Source organism: Zootoca vivipara, chromosome 17 (assembly GCF_963506605.1).
Source record: "Zootoca vivipara chromosome 17, rZooViv1.1, whole genome shotgun sequence".
Classification (NCBI taxonomy): Eukaryota; Metazoa; Chordata; class Lepidosauria; order Squamata; family Lacertidae; genus Zootoca; species Zootoca vivipara.
In genome coordinates, this window is record NC_083292.1 from 9,111,801 (window position 1) to 9,130,625 (window position 18,825).

At 50.2% G+C, this 18,825-nt stretch overlaps 2 protein-coding genes and 1 long non-coding RNA gene across 3 annotated transcripts; all 3 read right to left on the reverse strand.

Moving 5' to 3' along the window:
- Positions 1 to 43: 43 nt before the first annotated feature.
- LOC118075723 (uncharacterized) lies at positions 44 to 5,638 on the reverse strand. Its single transcript, XM_060269806.1, has 8 exons — positions 5,528 to 5,638; positions 2,141 to 2,220; positions 1,712 to 1,740; positions 1,472 to 1,588; positions 1,197 to 1,276; positions 999 to 1,098; positions 555 to 903; positions 44 to 246 (listed from the first exon to the last, which is right to left on the reverse strand). The coding sequence occupies exons 1-8, from the start codon at positions 5,599 to 5,601 to the stop codon at positions 44 to 46; spliced, it is 1,032 nt and encodes a 343-aa protein (XP_060125789.1). The 5' UTR covers positions 5,602 to 5,638.
- A 3,584-nt stretch (positions 5,639 to 9,222) lies between these two features.
- LOC132591399 (uncharacterized) lies at positions 9,223 to 10,792 on the reverse strand. Its single transcript, XR_009556956.1, has 3 exons — positions 10,737 to 10,792; positions 10,564 to 10,646; positions 9,223 to 9,381 (listed from the first exon to the last, which is right to left on the reverse strand). It is a non-coding gene; the product is annotated as an uncharacterized LOC132591399 (long non-coding RNA).
- Positions 10,793 to 11,045: 253 nt separating this feature from the next.
- LOC132591345 (uncharacterized) lies at positions 11,046 to 16,486 on the reverse strand. The gene is made up of 8 exons (XM_060269644.1): positions 16,376 to 16,486; positions 12,990 to 13,069; positions 12,561 to 12,589; positions 12,321 to 12,437; positions 12,046 to 12,125; positions 11,848 to 11,947; positions 11,406 to 11,752; positions 11,046 to 11,097 (listed from the first exon to the last, which is right to left on the reverse strand). The coding sequence occupies exons 1-7, from the start codon at positions 16,447 to 16,449 to the stop codon at positions 11,537 to 11,539; spliced, it is 696 nt and encodes a 231-aa protein (XP_060125627.1). The 5' UTR covers positions 16,450 to 16,486; the 3' UTR covers positions 11,046 to 11,097; positions 11,406 to 11,536.
- Positions 16,487 to 18,825: the final 2,339 nt, after the last annotated feature.

Here is an 18,825-nt window from a genome sequence, read left to right on the forward strand (position 1 = left end):
CCATCCTTCAGTCAAAGGTCCAAGGTTGGAAATGTAGCTGGAGTCAGTCCGGACGCTGCCCTCCCAGGGCAGGTGGGAAAGGCCTGCCAGGCAGGGAGCAGGTGCTGCAGGACTCCCAGAAAGAAGACCTTGGAGGTGGGTCTTGGGCAAATAAGGGATAAGGTAGTTCGCTGTCTCCAAGGTGTGGGGCTGACCTTCTTTCGGCTTCAGGCGGAAGCAGGCCAGGTCCGGACAAACTACCGTCATCTGCAGAGGAAAGAAAAATCAGGATCAGTTGGGAGCAAGAGAGCACAGAAGCAGCGCCAAGCCAGGAAGGACGGGTCTCCCTCTGTCTTGGGCCCAATCCCTTGTTCCAGAGAACTTCCCTGGGTCCTGCAGCCTCCTGGGCAAAGGTGGAAGGGCAGCAGCAGGAAAGGGGGCAAGAAAAGCCTCTGGCCTCACCCTGGCCCCCAGTGACACGCATCGCATCATCTGCGTTAAAGGTCTCTCACGGATGTGCTCTTGGAGGGATGGAAGAAAACAAAGGAAGGAATAGAAGAAGGCGAGCTACTTACTTGGAGGTGGGGAAATTTCCGGGCAACGGCCAGCAGCAACGAAATGCCGCTGGCCACTTGTTTTTGAGCCTCCCCACTTTCCCCCAGGGCGTATCCTCGCAAGTCCTGCAGGAGGAAAGAGCGTCTCAGAGTCAGGGGCCAGTCTGGTCTTGGACCAAATTGAGGGCCAAACAGGCTCTGTGCCCCAGAAATGGGGCAGCCCGTTGGGTAAGGGATGGGGGGGGGGCAACCCTAAAACCACCCCTGATGCCATCGGGACACTTATGCTTAAAAGTTGCAGGAGGGTGCCAGGATTGGGGGCTTCCATAAGGAGACTTCCTAGGAGGAGACGGAAGTGGCGCTTCAGCTCCTGCGGGAAAAGAGAGAAGAGAGTTTGAATGTTGGTGAAATATGATGATGAAGAAGAAAGAGCCATGCAAAGGGAATTCAAGACAAAGGACATACCTCTCTTTCCTCCTCCTTTTCTGGGCCCTGAAGAACTGCCTCCATGGTCCTATGGAGGATCGCACTGATCATGTCACAGCTGAATTTGGGCCTCATGGTACTGCAGAGATGAAAGCGAGAGGGTTAGACGCTTCCTCCTCCGAGTCTCCCCTGGAGTTCTGCCCCCCACCCACCCTCCATCCCAAAGACCCCACTCACCTTACCTGGAGGAGGGCCTCCAAGGCAAGGGCCAGGGTCAGGGGGCGATCCCTGAAGTGCTCCATGGGCCCCAAGATATCCTGGAAGAGAACAGAGGAAAATCAGCTCTTTCTGGGGCCTCCAGAGGACAACTCCGACCCCCAACACCAGGCTTGGCTTTCCAGGGGACCCTAAGGCGGCAGGGTCCTCCTCTCCGCAGATGAACAACCCCTTCCCTAAAGGCCCTCCTTCCCCCCACCTCCCTGCGGGGGTCCCTCACACCACCCCTCACTCACCAGAATGGCTTTGGCCGTCTCCTGCATGGAGCACTTCAGGGTTCGCAGCCCCCTGAGCTCAGCTGCCTGGCAGCTCTGGATGACCCCGAGGATGTATACTTGCTCATCCTCGAGCAGCTGAAATGCAAAAGTCAGGCTGTCAGTTCCTTGTGAGGGGAGGGCTTCTCTGCATCTGAGAGTGCAGAGTGGGGGGCAGGTCTGAGGGATCCAGTCCCTGTTCTGGTTTTCTGCAATACTCACCCCTGGGGAAGGGATGTGGAACCGCAGAACTGCAAAAAGAAGGACATGCGAACAGGTGAGTCTGTCCCTGAGCCCCTGGCAAGCCTATTCCAAGAGATTTCTCCTGGATTCCAAGTCCTACTGCAGAGGTGGGACATCCCCAGGCCTTGGGGGCCAATCCTGGCCTCTTTCCCCCAGAATGTGGCTCCCCAGGGAAGGTGCCCCTCCTGCTTTCAATTGCCCCCCAGCCATGCCCCCCAGCCCATCCCCCTGCTTCATTCATTGGACCCCACAAAATGGGTTGGCCGCTGGGGGGAGGGGGTTCCAGCCACTGGCCCAATGGAGCTTGGGTCAGATTCAGCCATCTGGCTATTTCCATCTTTTGACTAGCTCCCCCCCCATGCCAATTGCTGCCCTTCTCTGTCCAACAAAGGAGGGCCACTTGCTCACCTGGCGCCACGGGCTGCTCTGGGCTTTGCTGGGGGGCCACCCTGTGGCAGCGCCGAAACAGGCGCCTTAAGCACCTGATCCTAGAAGAGATGAGCGGAGAGAGAGACTCAGACGCCGGCAGCCCCAATTCTTGTGTGTGAGGAGGGGTGTCAGGAGAAGACAGGGAACCACCACCAAATGGGCAGAACAGAAATACGTATGTGGAGAGGGGAGAGCTTTGGGTCATTCATTAACAATGTTACCAGAATTTATGGAAAGGGGGGGGGTTGCCCTCCAACAGGAACCGTACCCCCCTCCAACTGTAGCCCAAATCAACAGCTTCACTTCCGCAAATGTCCCCACAAAACACATCATCCTGACACAGTCCTTTCCTTTTTCCATTCCAAAGGCTCCCGTAAATAAGGCGCTCAACCAATCTGCTCAGACTATCCAAGTAACTGTCCAATAGCAACCAAGGAGCGCCGCTAAACAGCGCCCCCCGCACAAAGCACACAGGCACTACAACTGCCGACCAGCCGTGGCCTCTGCTCTACAAATAGGAATTCCCACTGAGAAAAGGGAAAAGTCAGAACCAGCCATGAAAACCGTTCTTGGTCCATTGAAACTAGTCCTTTGCGTTTCAGTCTAGGCTCTTGTGCTACCAATCCAGCTGTAGGCTTCTGAAACAAGAACCACTTATAAACGCCATCTCCAACGCCTTGAAAGATTCCATCAATGGTGTCCCCAGGACTCACCCCCCCCCCCCGGAGATGAAGAGAAAGGGAAGGAATGCTACTTACAGCCTGCCCATTTCGTCCACGAAAATATCCCACCCTCCTCACTAAAGTAACTAGCTATCTAAAATGCCCACCCAAGCCTAAATCTGACCCCAACCCCAACCCCTGCCCTAAGTCTACACCTAACCCCCGCCCTAACGCTACACTTAACCCTAACTACTCTATGTACAAAATATATACAAACTATGCACAGATGTGCACAAAAAACAAAGAACAAAAAAATAATATAATAAAGAACAAAAAATAAAAGAAAATAAATAAATAAAAGTGTTAAAATCAAATAAAATCAAAATAAATCAAATAAATCAAATAAAGGTAAGAAATCAAATAAAAGTAAGAAATCAAATCAAAATAAGAAACCGGAAAAATAACAACAAACCAAACTCCTCTCCTCTCCTATTCGCCACCAATCACCACTAACTCCTCTCTCTCTCCTCGCCTCACTACAAACCCACAATGGCCGCCTGCAAGTCAGTGGCTTTTAAAGGAGAAGCAAGAGAAGTCACAAGGGAGGGCTGCACAAATATGAGATGAGGGACACCTGGTTTGCTGGTAGGGAAAAGGATGTAGGGATCTTAGTGGACCATAAGCTTAACATAAGTCAACCGGAAAGTGATGCAGCAGCAAAAAAAATGCTAATGCTATTTTAGGCTACAACAACAAAAGTGTCCAGATCAATGGAAGACAATAACACAAGGAAATTCAAAACAGTAACAATTTATTGTGCAATTATTCAAAATCCATTAAAAAATATTTGTTTTTATTCCATGCTCTTCCAGTTCTCTTTCTTCTTTTCACCAATCGGTGAAATCCCGTCTCTGCCTTCAATCAGCTCGAGACTCAAGCACGTGGAGTTACACAGGGAGTAGATCATATATCCTAAGGAACGGGAAACCCAAAATTCCGTGAGATCTTTTGAGGCAAAATAATGTTAACAATTTTCAGATCTTTCTCTGTCCCCTGCCCTGCCCTGTCTTTTGCCTGGCCCCTCCTGAGTGGTGATGCTCCTCTGTCAGAACTCGGAGGCACCTGCTGTTCCGCCTGCAGCTGGGCTGCATCTTCCTTTCACATCCCTCTTCCTGCAGCCCCATTCCCCAAGGGAGACCACCCCCACATCCTTCAAGGCAGGCTAGGCATCTCCATAGCGCAGGATTGGACCATCTGCTTGGCATGCAGGTCTTCCGTCCTGGGGGCTGGGAATGTGTCCCCTCCCCCCTGAAATCCTGGAGAGCTGCTGCCAGTCGGTGCAGGCTAGTGGAAGAAAGATATTGAGCAGCTGGAAAGTGAGCAGAGGAGGGTGACCAGGATGATGAAGGGTCTGGAAACCAAGCCTTATGAGGAACGGTTGAGGCAGTTGGAAACCAAGCCTGATCCATATTATCGATAACATTAAACAGAAGTGTGCGTGCAAAAAAAAGGAAAAAGGGAGGGAAACTATTTTGCAAAAGGTTTATGATGGAAACTTAGAGCTGACTCTTCCCATCCTTTCTTATTTATGGAGTGAATAGTGCAGTTGTTTTATAAGGGATTATTTTTTTGACCGGAATGTAATTGAAATTCATAAGATTTTGGAACACAGAAATCATCATCATCAACCATCAATTCTTGCACATGGGAGGCCACCTAAATTATAGAATTTTGTATTTGAACAATTGGTATTAGTAATTGTATTATAATTTGGTATTGTTATAATGAGGCTATTATTGGATTGAAACTGAAAATTAATAAAAAATTATTATCGAATATGTTAGTCCCTTTTATTGCTTTGCCAGTGCTTGCCATTTGCTAATCAGCATGCAAATCATATCCAATTGCGAATCATTCAATCAGTCCTATTTTACTGGATTTTGTGTGAATTACCATATATTCAAATTTCTATTTCCCCTTTTCTGTATACATTCTGTATTTGTAATTCCATTTCATATCATCTCCATTTATCATTTCTATTAAGCTTTGTATAGCAACAAAGCCAAGAGATTTGTTTTTTCTGCAAACACCCCCCCCCAGGCTGAAGGGGGGAGGGGCATCAAATTCCCCACAGATTGATTGGGGGGAACCCTGTGGATTTGTGCTTTTTATCAGATGTGCAGAATGCTCTAATCCCAAACTCTCTAGCCCTACGACTGGTTCTGCCATGATAAATCCATTGGTTTCTAAGGTGCTTGGTGGCTCTTTTTCTACGTTTGCTGCCGGGGGTGGGGCTTAATAATTTCACTACCCTTCTGCACTCTGTGAATTAAGCAGGGCATGGATTTGCAAGCATTTGTGACTTCTGCCACATGATTTTCAGGTGGAGCTCAAATTGGGAGAGAAAAGGGGAAATGCAGCCTGCTCTTTCTGCCGTATGTGGATGGGACATTTGGTCCTGCATGCAAGTTTAATGGTGGGCCATAACATTCAAAGCAGACACGTGGGGGACCTGTCTGGCCTAAGTGGGGAAAGGAACCATCAAATTTGCTCAGCAGTGAAATTGACCTCATCAAACCTCTCTGGCATGGGAGCACATGAATTCCAGAGCCAGGGGCGCATGGGGCACATTAATGCTTCACAGTCTGTTGTTTTTCTGCTGAATTCACATTTGGAAATATGCCCAGTTGCAAAGAGCACATACCTGCTTGTTTCCAAAGGAGTGCTCAAATAAATTAACAAGTGCTCAAACAGGCAGGCCTTTTCCAGTCCCCACATCAGAGAGTCTCAAAGCGCGAGGAAGCCAGGGCAAATTTATCAGCAATTTCAGCAGAAGTTGTGTCTAAAGAGTGCAGCAGCTACCTTTTGACTGACAAAAATTCTGGCAACTTGGCTGAGTGTCCTGGAGCATGCACAGAAATCCTTGACCTCCAAGGGGGGGTGTAGCCTTTCAAAGACCGCAGGAGAAATGTGTTCCTGAGCATATGCAGAATCCTTTTCCTCTAGTGAGGTGCTAGATTGCAACTCCTGTCAACTCCAGCAAGCAGGAGTTCAGCAACATCTGGAGAGCCAGAGGTTCCCCACACCTGAGCTAGAAACTGTGCAGGTATCTGTGGATTCTGGAGTCCCAGAATTTGCTTTAGGCCCCCCCCCCCGGATGTTAGTGACTTCACCTGGTTGATGCTCGGATGAGATGGCAGGCAGGTGCTCATGCTATGGCCTGGCTGACTTGCTTACACAGTAAACGGGAAATGAGAGAACGGTAGCAGCTTCCCCAAATCTCTTGCTAAGCAGCAAAACTCTGTATTACTGTGTCTGCCTGCTGGCATTTACAGCAGAAAGCCATTCGTACTTCTGCCTCTCTTCTGGTCTCTGAATGGAAGCATGTTTCGTAAACTGGAATGGGTAACTTAGCATCATTTTAAACTGCTCTTGTAATGTTGGAAAGGACCGCAAGGGTCATCTAGCCCAACCCCCTGAAATGCAGGAATCCTTTCGCCCAACATGGGGCTTCCACCCTGGGATTAAGAGTCTCGTGCTCTACAAACTGAGGTGTATGATCTGGTTTAAAATTAAAATAAATCCAGCTGATCTTAAGAAAGACCCTCAGCTGTGGGTTGTTGGTTGACACTGCAGGGGTGTGTGTGAGAGAGTACAGGACCTCCAAGTGACTCTACTTTCCAGGGACAGTCCTGGATTTACAGACGCCATTCTGGTTTCTGATTTAATCCCGGAACGTCCCGCTTCTCCTTACGATGGTCCCTATTTTCATCGGAGAAATGTTGGGAGGGCATGGAGCCAAGAAGAGCAAGTAACTCTGCAACCTTTAGAAAGCAGCTGAAGGCCGCCCTTTATAGGGAAGTGTGAAATGTTTATTGTTTTTATGTATGTTGGAAGCAGCCCAGAGTGGCTCCGGCAGCCTTAAGTCAGATGGGAGGGGTATAAATAAAATCATTATCATCATAACATCATCATCATAATTTATACCCCGACCATCTGGCTGAGTTTCCTCAACCACTTTGAGTGGCTTCCAACAAAATATTAAAATACAGTAATCCCTCAAACATTAAAAGCTTCCCTAAACAGGGCTGCCTTCAGATATCTTCTAAAAGTCTGGTAGTTGTTGTTCTTTGACATCTGGTGGGAGGGCGTTCCACAGGGTGGGTGCCACTACCAAGAAGGCCCTCTGCCTGGTTCCTGTAACTGGCTTCTCCCAGCGAGGGAACCGCCAGAAGGCCCTCGGCACTAGACCTCAGAGTCCAGGCAGAACAATGAGGGTGGAGACGCTCCTTCAAGTATACTGGACCGAGGCTGTTTGGGGCTTTAAAGATCAGCACCAACACTTTGAATTCTGCTCGGAAACGTGCTGGGAGCCCACGTAGGTCTTTACAGTGGTGCCTCGCTAGACACATGCCCTGTTAGACGAATTTTCCGCTATACGAATAGGTTTTGTGATCGGAGGTTGCCTCGCAAGACGAGGTTTTTTTCTGTGGCCGCCGCTTCGTCTTGCGAAGCATGGCCATAAAAACCTTCAATCATAAAACCTACAGGGCATTCCTCTAGCGAAAGGGGAACGAGCTGCAGCACAGGAAGAAGGCAAAGGAAGATCAGCTGAGAGGCGCTGACAGCTGTCACTGCCTCTCAGCTGATCTTCCTTTGCCTTCTTCTTGCGCTGCAGCTCATTCCCCTTTGTGTTCTGCTGGTCTCTGCCGGTGAGGGGCAACCGGCAGAGACCAGCAGAACACCAAGGCTGTAGCGCGGGAAGAAGGGGGGGAGAAGTGGATTCTTCCTCCCTCCGCCTGGGGGGGGGGGAAACGGAGGATCCTCCGCTCCCCCCACCGCCCGACACTGCGAGGATGGGACAAGGCTTCTCCAGCCTCGTCCGATCCCCAGGCGGGGGGGGGGAGCGCAGGATCCTGCGCTCCCCCCGCCTGACAGGGGCTTGCTAGGCGCCATTGGAACGGCGCTGCTCCCGCCGCCCACCCCCTCACCTGGGCAGGCTTTCTAGGCGCTGTTGGAACGGCGGCTAGCAAGCCTGCTTTTGCGGGGGGGGGGCGGTGAAACAGAGCCGAAGCGCACCAATGCGGGGATGTTTTCGCTGGCTGCCTTCCCCAAGCCAAGGGGAACGCAGAATGCAAAACACCCCCGCACCGGCGGATCTGCGGGCGGGGGGAGGGAAGAATGGAGGATCCGATGGGTCCTCCGTTCTTCCCTCCTGCTGCCCGACAGAGCCAAAGGCCGGATCTGTCAGGCGGGGGGAAGCAAGAACGGAGGATCCAATGGTCCTCCGTTCTTCCCTCCCACTGCCCGACAGAGCCAAAGGCCGGATCTGTCAGGCGGGGGGAAGGAAGGACGGAGGATCCAAGACTTGCTTCGAATGGCAGCCTCAGAGAGAACTACACCCTACACCTTTTGCGGCAAGGAGGGCATCCTGAAGATTCACGGCGTAGGATTTGCAGCAAGGGACTCCCTTCTGCCTGTGATAGAACTGCCAGCTGAGGGATCAGAATGCTTGCCTCCTCTCCATCTCTCTACTACCTCCATTCCGGTTAACATATTGAGTGTTTGCGCTCTGTGTGCTCTGATATGCAGATCAAGAACAAGTTCTGCGAGGACCTGGACCAGGATGTCAGGAGCCTGCAAACACTTTCTCGGTAGTGGTGCCCGCCCTGTGGAATACCCTCCCAGCAGATGTCAAAGACATAAACAACTATCTGACATTTGGAAGGCATCTGAAGGCAGCCTTTTTTGGGGAAGTTTTTAATGTTTGCAGTTTTATTCTGTTTTTGTGCTCTGCGGGGAGCTGTCCAGAGTGTCTGGGGAAACCCAACCAGATGGGTGGGGTATAAATAATAAAATTATTACTATTACTATTCCTGCTGGGAGAGTTCACACAGCTGGGATAACCGCAGAGGCCCCCTTGGTATCGGGAGCCTGAACAAGAATGGAGAAAGGCTACCTGAACTGTGCTCATACCACAGCCTCTGCGTCACGAACATGTTATGCTCTACCAAGGCAAAACACTCAGTGTCCTGGAGACATCTTAGATGTCAGGTCACTGGCACCAGCGGGTCTGGATTGTCACCAGGCGAGTGCACTGAACTGTGTTAATGCCACACGGTCGACCACAGCACTGACTGCGATGTGGTCGACCGTGTGGCGAGCAAAAAGGACCTCTAGCCAATTGTTGGCAGTTAGAATCAGCTGCACCAATATGAGATGAGGGACACCTGGTTTGCTGGTAGGGAAAAGGATCTAGGGATCTTAGTGGACCATAATCTTAGTGGACCATGAACTGATGCAGCAGCAAAAAATGCTAATGCTATTTTAGGCTACAACAACAAAAGTGTCTAGATCAATGGAAGACAATAACACAAGGAAATTCAAAACAGTAACAATTTATTGTGCAATTATTCAAAATACATTAAAATATTTATTTTTATTCCATGCTCTTCCAGTTCTCTTTCTTCTTTTCACCAATCGGTGAAATTCCGTCTCTGCCTTCAATCAGCTCGAGACCGAGACACGTGGAGTTACACAGGGAGCAGATCATATATCCTAAGGAATGGGAAAACCCAAAATTCCGTGAGATCTTTTGAGGCAAAATAACGTTTACAATTTTTGGATCTTTCTCTGTCCCCTGCCCTGCCCTGTCTTTCGCCAAAACAAAGGTGGCCACCCTGTGCCCAGGCAGCAAGACAAGACCCCCCTCTCTCTCGGCCTCCCTGAGGTGGTCCAAAGGAAACAAGAGCAAGGCATAAGGCCCCAGCTTGGCTGCAGGAGTTGCCAGAAGGAGGTCTACAAAATGCCATCCAACCATCTTAGGGACTCCACACTGCATCTGTGGAGGGTTTACTCTGGAGCCTTTCCTTCTCCTGAAGCCATCCCATGAGGCAGCAGAGGTTTAGAATCAGAGTTCTCCTCCATGGGCTCCCTTCTGGGGGGATGAGCCCCATCAAACCCATGTGAGGGATCCCCTGTTTCCCACCCCTCACTGCTTTAGCAACAGAGGCTCTCCCTGTGCTTCTCTACAAACAGGAGAAAAACCTCCAGTGTCCAAATTGGACTTGACTCCAGAGTACCTCAGGCACTGCGTTCGAAACCTACTGCCGCCAGTGGAGTCTCCCTCCCTGGGATCCCTACTGCTACAATGTGCCTCTCCCTTAGGCAACTATGTGGCTCCTCTGGCTTCGCTAACCAGCCCTTTCGCTAACCAGCCCAGGAGAAAAAGCAAACAGTTTCCTTTTCCACAGGAAAGCTTTGTTCTCGCCTCTTTGTCACACCTCTGAAGGTACTGAAACACTGCCGAGTCAGTGAAGGTTTAAGCACATTTAACTTTATTATTTAACTTATAAACATGAATTTCTCTGGTTCTTAGAAGCACATATCTTCTTTTCATATAACACAGACTTGTTAATACAGCTCCTGCATCCCTCTCTAACACTCTACTCCAACTGCCAACTCCCAACTGCCTTTCAACGGTTCTTCCCCCTCCATTTAGAATGCCATCTAGTTCCGCCTCCCAGGGACAGAGGGTGGAAAGAGGCCAAGGCACAAACAGCTTTCTCTAGATCTCATCCGCTCCATCTGCCGGAGCCTGTTCTCTGACAGAGGGGAAAGTCCCTCACTCACCGAGGGTTTGAGACCCTCCCCTGGTTCCCTGGCCTCTTCTCCCTCTGACTGCTCAGCCTTGTGCCCCCACCCCTTGGCCTCTGTCCCTACAAGGCAGCTTCCCCCTACCTGATCTGGGCCCACAGCCACTGCTTCACTTCTGCCCCCACGAAAATATGGAAAAGGAGGTCCTGCTGCCATCATTCTGTCACCTGCAAGAGAAAAAAGGACGCCAGGAGTACCTGCTTCACAAATGAAACAGGGCATCTCTAACTACAGGTGGGCTTTTGAGAAAGTCTTACCTGCTGAAAGCCCGAAGTCCACACTACCTATAAGTCTTCGATGATGATGTCATCTGGATGGAAGAGAATGAGAATGAAAATGAAAATGAGATTTTTCCAAAGGCCTTTCCCGCCCCCATCCTTCAGTCAAAGGTCCAAGGTTGGAAATGTAGCTGGAGTCAGTCCGGACGCTGCCCTCCCAGGGCAGGTGGGAAAGGCCTGCCAGGCAGGGAGCAGGTGCTGCAGGACTCCCAGAAAGAAGACCTTGGAGGTGGGTCTTGGGCAAATAAGGGATAAGGTAGTTCGCTGTCTCCAAGGTGTGGGGCTGACCTTCTTTCGGCTTCAGGCGGAAGCAGGCCAGGTCCGGACAAACTACCGTCATCTGCAGAGGAAAGAAAAATCAGGATCAGTTGGGAGCAAGAGAGCACAGAAGCAGCGCCAAGCCAGGAAGGACGGGTCTCCCTCTGTCTTGGGCCCAATCCCTTGTTCCAGAGAACTTCCCTGGGTCCTGCAGCCTCCTGGGCAAAGGTGGAAGGGCAGCAGCAGGAAAGGGGGCAAGAAAAGCCTCTGGCCTCACCCTGGCCCCCAGTGACACGCATCGCATCATCTGCGTTAAAGGTCTCTCACGGATGTGCTCTTGGAGGGATGGAAGAAAACAAAGGAAGGAATAGAAGAAGGCGAGCTACTTACTTGGAGGTGGGGAAATTTCCGGGCAACGGCCAGCAGCAACGAAATGCCGCTGGCCACTTGTTTTTGAGCCTCCCCACTTTCCCCCAGGGCGTATCCTCGCAAGTCCTGCAGGAGGAAAGAGCGTCTCAGAGTCAGGGGCCAGTCTGGTCTTGGACCAAATTGAGGGCCAAACAGGCTCTGTGCCCCAGAAATGGGGCAGCCCGTTGGGTAAGGGATGGGGGGGGCAACCCTAAAACCACCCCTGATGCCATCGGGACACTTATGCTTAAAAGTTGCAGGAGGGTGCCAGGATTGGGGGCTTCCATAAGGAGACTTCCTAGGAGGAGACGGAAGTGGCGCTTCAGCTCCTGCGGGAAAAGAGAGAAGAGAGTTTGAATGTTGGTGAAATATGATGATGAAGAAGAAAGAGCCATGCAAAGGGAATTCAAGACAAAGGACATACCTCTCTTTCCTCCTCCTTTTCTGGGCCCTGAAGAACTGCCTCCATGGTCCTATGGAGGATCGCACTGATCATGTCACAGCTGAATTTGGGCCTCATGGTACTGCAGAGATGAAAGCGAGAGGGTTAGACGCTTCCTCCTCCGAGTCTCCCCTGGAGTTCTGCCCCCCACCCACCCTCCATCCCAAAGACCCCACTCACCTTACCTGGAGGAGGGCCTCCAAGGCAAGGGCCAGGGTCAGGGGGCGATCCCTGAAGTGCTCCATGGGCCCCAAGATATCCTGGAAGAGAACAGAGGAAAATCAGCTCTTTCTGGGGCCTCCAGAGGACAACTCCGACCCCCAACACCAGGCTTGGCTTTCCAGGGGACCCTAAGGCGGCAGGGTCCTCCTCTCCGCAGATGAACAACCCCTTCCCTAAAGGCCCTCCTTCCCCCCACCTCCCTGCGGGGGTCCCTCACACCACCCCTCACTCACCAGAATGGCTTTGGCCGTCTCCTGCATGGAGCACTTCAGGGTTCGCAGCCCCCTGAGCTCAGCTGCCTGGCAGCTCTGGATGACCCCGAGGATGTATACTTGCTCATCCTCGAGCAGCTGAAATGCAAAAGTCAGGCTGTCAGTTCCTTGTGAGGGGAGGGCTTCTCTGCATCTGAGAGTGCAGAGTGGGGGGCAGGTCTGAGGGATCCAGTCCCTGTTCTGGTTTTCTGCAATACTCACCCCTGGGGAAGGGATGTGGAACCGCAGAACTGCAAAAAGAAGGACATGCGAACAGGTGAGTCTGTCCCTGAGCCCCTGGCAAGCCTATTCCAAGAGATTTCTCCTGGATTCCAAGTCCTACTGCAGAGGTGGGACATCCCCAGGCCTTGGGGGCCAATCCTGGCCTCTTTCCCCCAGAATGTGGCTCCCCAGGGAAGGTGCCCCTCCTGCTTTCAATTGCCCCCCAGCCATGCCCCCCAGCCCATCCCCCTGCTTCATTCATTGGACCCCACAAAATGGGTTGGCCGCTGGGGGGAGGGGGTTCCAGCCACTGGCCCAATGGAGCTTGGGTCAGATTCAGCCATCTGGCTATTTCCATCTTTTGACTAGCTCCCCCCCCATGCCAATTGCTGCCCTTCTCTGTCCAACAAAGGAGGGCCACTTGCTCACCTGGCGCCACGGGCTGCTCTGGGCTTTGCTGGGGGGCCACCCTGTGGCAGCGCCGAAACAGGCGCCTTAAGCACCTGATCCTAGAAGAGATGAGCGGAGAGAGAGACTCAGACGCCGGCAGCCCCAATTCTTGTGTGTGAGGAGGGGTGTCAGGAGAAGACAGGGAACCACCACCAAATGGGCAGAACAGAAATACGTATGTGGAGAGGGGAGAGCTTTGGGTCATTCATTAACAATGTTACCAGAATTTATGGAAAGGGGGGGGGTTGCCCTCCAACAGGAACCGTACCCCCCTCCAACTGTAGCCCAAATCAACAGCTTCACTTCCGCAAATGTCCCCACAAAACACATCATCCTGACACAGTCCTTTCCTTTTTCCATTCCAAAGGCTCCCGTAAATAAGGCGCTCAACCAATCTGCTCAGACTATCCAAGTAACTGTCCAATAGCAACCAAGGAGCGCCGCTAAACAGCGCCCCCCGCACAAAGCACACAGGCACTACAACTGCCGACCAGCCGTGGCCTCTGCTCTACAAATAGGAATTCCCACTGAGAAAAGGGAAAAGTCAGAACCAGCCATGAAAACCGTTCTTGGTCCATTGAAACTAGTCCTTTGCGTTTCAGTCTAGGCTCTTGTGCTACCAATCCAGCTGTAGGCTTCTGAAACAAGAACCACTTATAAACGCCATCTCCAACGCCTTGAAAGATTCCATCAATGGTGTCCCCAGGACTCACCCCCCCCCCCGGAGATGAAGAGAAAGGGAAGGAATGCTACTTACAGCCTGCCCATTTCGTCCACGAAAATATCCCACCCTCCTCACTAAAGTAACTAGCTATCTAAAATGCCCACCCAAGCCTAAATCTGACCCCAACCCCAACCCCTGCCCTAAGTCTACACCTAACCCCCGCCCTAACGCTACACTTAACCCTAACTACTCTATGTACAAAATATATACAAACTATGCACAGATGTGCACAAAAAACAAAGAACAAAAAAATAATATAATAAAGAACAAAAAATAAAAGAAAATAAATAAATAAAAGTGTTAAAATCAAATAAAATCAAAATAAATCAAATAAATCAAATAAAGGTAAGAAATCAAATAAAAGTAAGAAATCAAATCAAAATAAGAAACCGGAAAAATAACAACAAACCAAACTCCTCTCCTCTCCTATTCGCCACCAATCACCACTAACTCCTCTCTCTCTCCTCGCCTCACTACAAACCCACAATGGCCGCCTGCAAGTCAGTGGCTTTTAAAGGAGAAGCAAGAGAAGTCACAAGGGAGGGCTGCACAAATATGAGATGAGGGACACCTGGTTTGCTGGTAGGGAAAAGGATGTAGGGATCTTAGTGGACCATAAGCTTAACATAAGTCAACCGGAAAGTGATGCAGCAGCAAAAAAAATGCTAATGCTATTTTAGGCTACAACAACAAAAGTGTCCAGATCAATGGAAGACAATAACACAAGGAAATTCAAAACAGTAACAATTTATTGTGCAATTATTCAAAATCCATTAAAAAATATTTGTTTTTATTCCATGCTCTTCCAGTTCTCTTTCTTCTTTTCACCAATCGGTGAAATCCCGTCTCTGCCTTCAATCAGCTCGAGACTCAAGCACGTGGAGTTACACAGGGAGTAGATCATATATCCTAAGGAACGGGAAACCCAAAATTCCGTGAGATCTTTTGAGGCAAAATAATGTTAACAATTTTCAGATCTTTCTCTGTCCCCTGCCCTGCCCTGTCTTTTGCCTGGCCCCTCCTGAGTGGTGATGCTCCTCTGTCAGAACTCGGAGGCACCTGCTGTTCCGCCTGCAGCTGGGCTGCATCTTCCTTTCACATCCCTCTTCCTGCAGCCCCATTCCCCAAGGGAGACCACCCCCACATCCTTCAAGGCAGGCTAGGCATCTCCATAGCGCAGGATTGGACCATCTGCTTGGCATGCAGGTCTTCCGTCCTGGGGGCTGGGAATGTGTCCCCTCCCCCCTGAAATCCTGGAGAGCTGCTGCCAGTCGGTGCAGGCTAGTGGAAGAAAGATATTGAGCAGCTGGAAAGTGAGCAGAGGAGGGTGACCAGGATGATGAAGGGTCTGGAAACCAAGCCTTATGAGGAACGGTTGAGGCAGTTGGAAACCAAGCCTGATCCATATTATCGATAACATTAAACAGAAGTGTGCGTGCAAAAAAAAGGAAAAAGGGAGGGAAACTATTTTGCAAAAGGTTTATGATGGAAACTTAGAGCTGACTCTTCCCATCCTTTCTTATTTATGGAGTGAATAGTGCAGTTGTTTTATAAGGGATTATTTTTTTGACCGGAATGTAATTGAAATTCATAAGATTTTGGAACACAGAAATCATCATCATCAACCATCAATTCTTGCACATGGGAGGCCACCTAAATTATAGAATTTTGTATTTGAACAATTGGTATTAGTAATTGTATTATAATTTGGTATTGTTATAATGAGGCTATTATTGGATTGAAACTGAAAATTAATAAAAAATTATTATCGAATATGTTAGTCCCTTTTATTGCTTTGCCAGTGCTTGCCATTTGCTAATCAGCATGCAAATCATATCCAATTGCGAATCATTCAATCAGTCCTATTTTACTGGATTTTGTGTGAATTACCATATATTCAAATTTCTATTTCCCCTTTTCTGTATACATTCTGTATTTGTAATTCCATTTCATATCATCTCCATTTATCATTTCTATTAAGCTTTGTATAGCAACAAAGCCAAGAGATTTGTTTTTTCTGCAAACACCCCCCCCCAGGCTGAAGGGGGGAGGGGCATCAAATTCCCCACAGATTGATTGGGGGGAACCCTGTGGATTTGTGCTTTTTATCAGATGTGCAGAATGCTCTAATCCCAAACTCTCTAGCCCTACGACTGGTTCTGCCATGATAAATCCATTGGTTTCTAAGGTGCTTGGTGGCTCTTTTTCTACGTTTGCTGCCGGGGGTGGGGCTTAATAATTTCACTACCCTTCTGCACTCTGTGAATTAAGCAGGGCATGGATTTGCAAGCATTTGTGACTTCTGCCACATGATTTTCAGGTGGAGCTCAAATTGGGAGAGAAAAGGGGAAATGCAGCCTGCTCTTTCTGCCGTATGTGGATGGGACATTTGGTCCTGCATGCAAGTTTAATGGTGGGCCATAACATTCAAAGCAGACACGTGGGGGACCTGTCTGGCCTAAGTGGGGAAAGGAACCATCAAATTTGCTCAGCAGTGAAATTGACCTCATCAAACCTCTCTGGCATGGGAGCACATGAATTCCAGAGCCAGGGGCGCATGGGGCACATTAATGCTTCACAGTCTGTTGTTTTTCTGCTGAATTCACATTTGGAAATATGCCCAGTTGCAAAGAGCACATACCTGCTTGTTTCCAAAGGAGTGCTCAAATAAATTAACAAGTGCTCAAACAGGCAGGCCTTTTCCAGTCCCCACATCAGAGAGTCTCAAAGCGCGAGGAAGCCAGGGCAAATTTATCAGCAATTTCAGCAGAAGTTGTGTCTAAAGAGTGCAGCAGCTACCTTTTGACTGACAAAAATTCTGGCAACTTGGCTGAGTGTCCTGGAGCATGCACAGAAATCCTTGACCTCCAAGGGGGGGTGTAGCCTTTCAAAGACCGCAGGAGAAATGTGTTCCTGAGCATATGCAGAATCCTTTTCCTCTAGTGAGGTGCTAGATTGCAACTCCTGTCAACTCCAGCAAGCAGGAGTTCAGCAACATCTGGAGAGCCAGAGGTTCCCCACACCTGAGCTAGAAACTGTGCAGGTATCTGTGGATTCTGGAGTCCCAGAATTTGCTTTAGGCCCCCCCCCCGGATGTTAGTGACTTCACCTGGTTGATGCTCGGATGAGATGGCAGGCAGGTGCTCATGCTATGGCCTGGCTGACTTGCTTACACAGTAAACGGGAAATGAGAGAACGGTAGCAGCTTCCCCAAATCTCTTGCTAAGCAGCAAAACTCTGTATTACTGTGTCTGCCTGCTGGCATTTACAGCAGAAAGCCATTCGTACTTCTGCCTCTCTTCTGGTCTCTGAATGGAAGCATGTTTCGTAAACTGGAATGGGTAACTTAGCATCATTTTAAACTGCTCTTGTAATGTTGGAAAGGACCGCAAGGGTCATCTAGCCCAACCCCCTGAAATGCAGGAATCCTTTCGCCCAACATGGGGCTTCCACCCTGGGATTAAGAGTCTCGTGCTCTACAAACTGAGGTGTATGATCTGGTTTAAAATTAAAATAAATCCAGCTGATCTTAAGAAAGACCCTCAGCTGTGGGTTGTTGGTTGACACTGCAGGGGTGTGTGTGAGAGAGTACAGGACCTCCAAGTGACTCTACTTTCCAGGGACAGTCCTGGATTTACAGACGCCATTCTGGTTTCTGATTTAATCCCGGAACGTCCCGCTTCTCCTTACGATGGTCCCTATTTTCATCGGAGAAATGTTGGGAGGGCATGGAGCCAAGAAGAGCAAGTAACTCTGCAACCTTTAGAAAGCAGCTGAAGGCCGCCCTTTATAGGGAAGTGTGAAATGTTTATTGTTTTTATGTATGTTGGAAGCAGCCCAGAGTGGCTCCGGCAGCCTTAAGTCAGATGGGAGGGGTATAAATAAAATCATTATCATCATAACATCATCATCATAATTTATACCCCGACCATCTGGCTGAGTTTCCTCAACCACTTTGAGTGGCTTCCAACAAAATATTAAAATACAGTAATCCCTCAAACATTAAAAGCTTCCCTAAACAGGGCTGCCTTCAGATATCTTCTAAAAGCCTGGTAGTTGTTGTTCTTTGACATCTGGTGGGAGGGCGTTCCACAGGGTGGGTGCCACTACCAAGAAGGCCCTCTGCCTGGTTCCTGTAACTGGCTTCTCCCAGCGAGGGAACCGCCAGAAGGCCCTCGGCACTAGACCTCAGAGTCCAGGCAGAACAATGAGGGTGGAGACGCTCCTTCAAGTATACTGGACCGAGGCTGTTTGGGGCTTTAAAGATCAGCACCAACACTTTGAATTCTGCTCGGAAACGTGCTGGGAGCCCACGTAGGTCTTTACAGTGGTGCCTCGCTAGACACATGCCCTGTTAGACGAATTTTCCGCTATACGAATAGGTTTTGTGATCGGAGGTTGCCTCGCAAGACGAGGTTTTTTTCTGTGGCCGCCGCTTCGTCTTGCGAAGCATGGCCATAAAAACCTTCAATCATAAAACCTACAGGGCATTCCTCTAGCGAAAGGGGAACGAGCTGCAGCACAGGAAGAAGGCAAAGGAAGATCAGCTGAGAGGCGCTGACAGCTGTCACTGCCTCTCAGCTGATCTTCCTTTGCCTTCTTCTTGCGCTGCAGCTCATTCCCCTTTGTGTTCTGCTGGTCTCTGCCGGTGAGGGGCAACCGGCAGAGACCAGCAGAACACCAAGGCTGTAGCGCGGGAAGAAGGGGGGGAGAAGTGGATTCTTCCTCCCTCCGCCTGGGGGGGGGGGAAACGGAGGATCCTCCGCTCCCCCCACCGCCCGACACTGCGAGGATGGGACAAGGCTTCTCCAGCCTCGTCCGATCCCCAGGCAGGGGGGGGGGAGCGCAGGATCCTGCGCTCCCCCCGCCTGACAGGGGCTTGCTAGGCGCCATTGGAACGGCGCTGCTCCCGCCGCCCACCCCCTCACCTGGGCAGGCTTTCTAGGCGCTGTTGGAACGGCGGCTAGCAAGCCTGCTTTTGCGGGGGGGGGCGGTGAAACAGAGCCGAAGCGCACCAATGCGGGGATGTTTTCGCTGGCTGCCTTCCCCAAGCCAAGGGGAACGCAGAATGCAAAACACCCCCGCACCGGC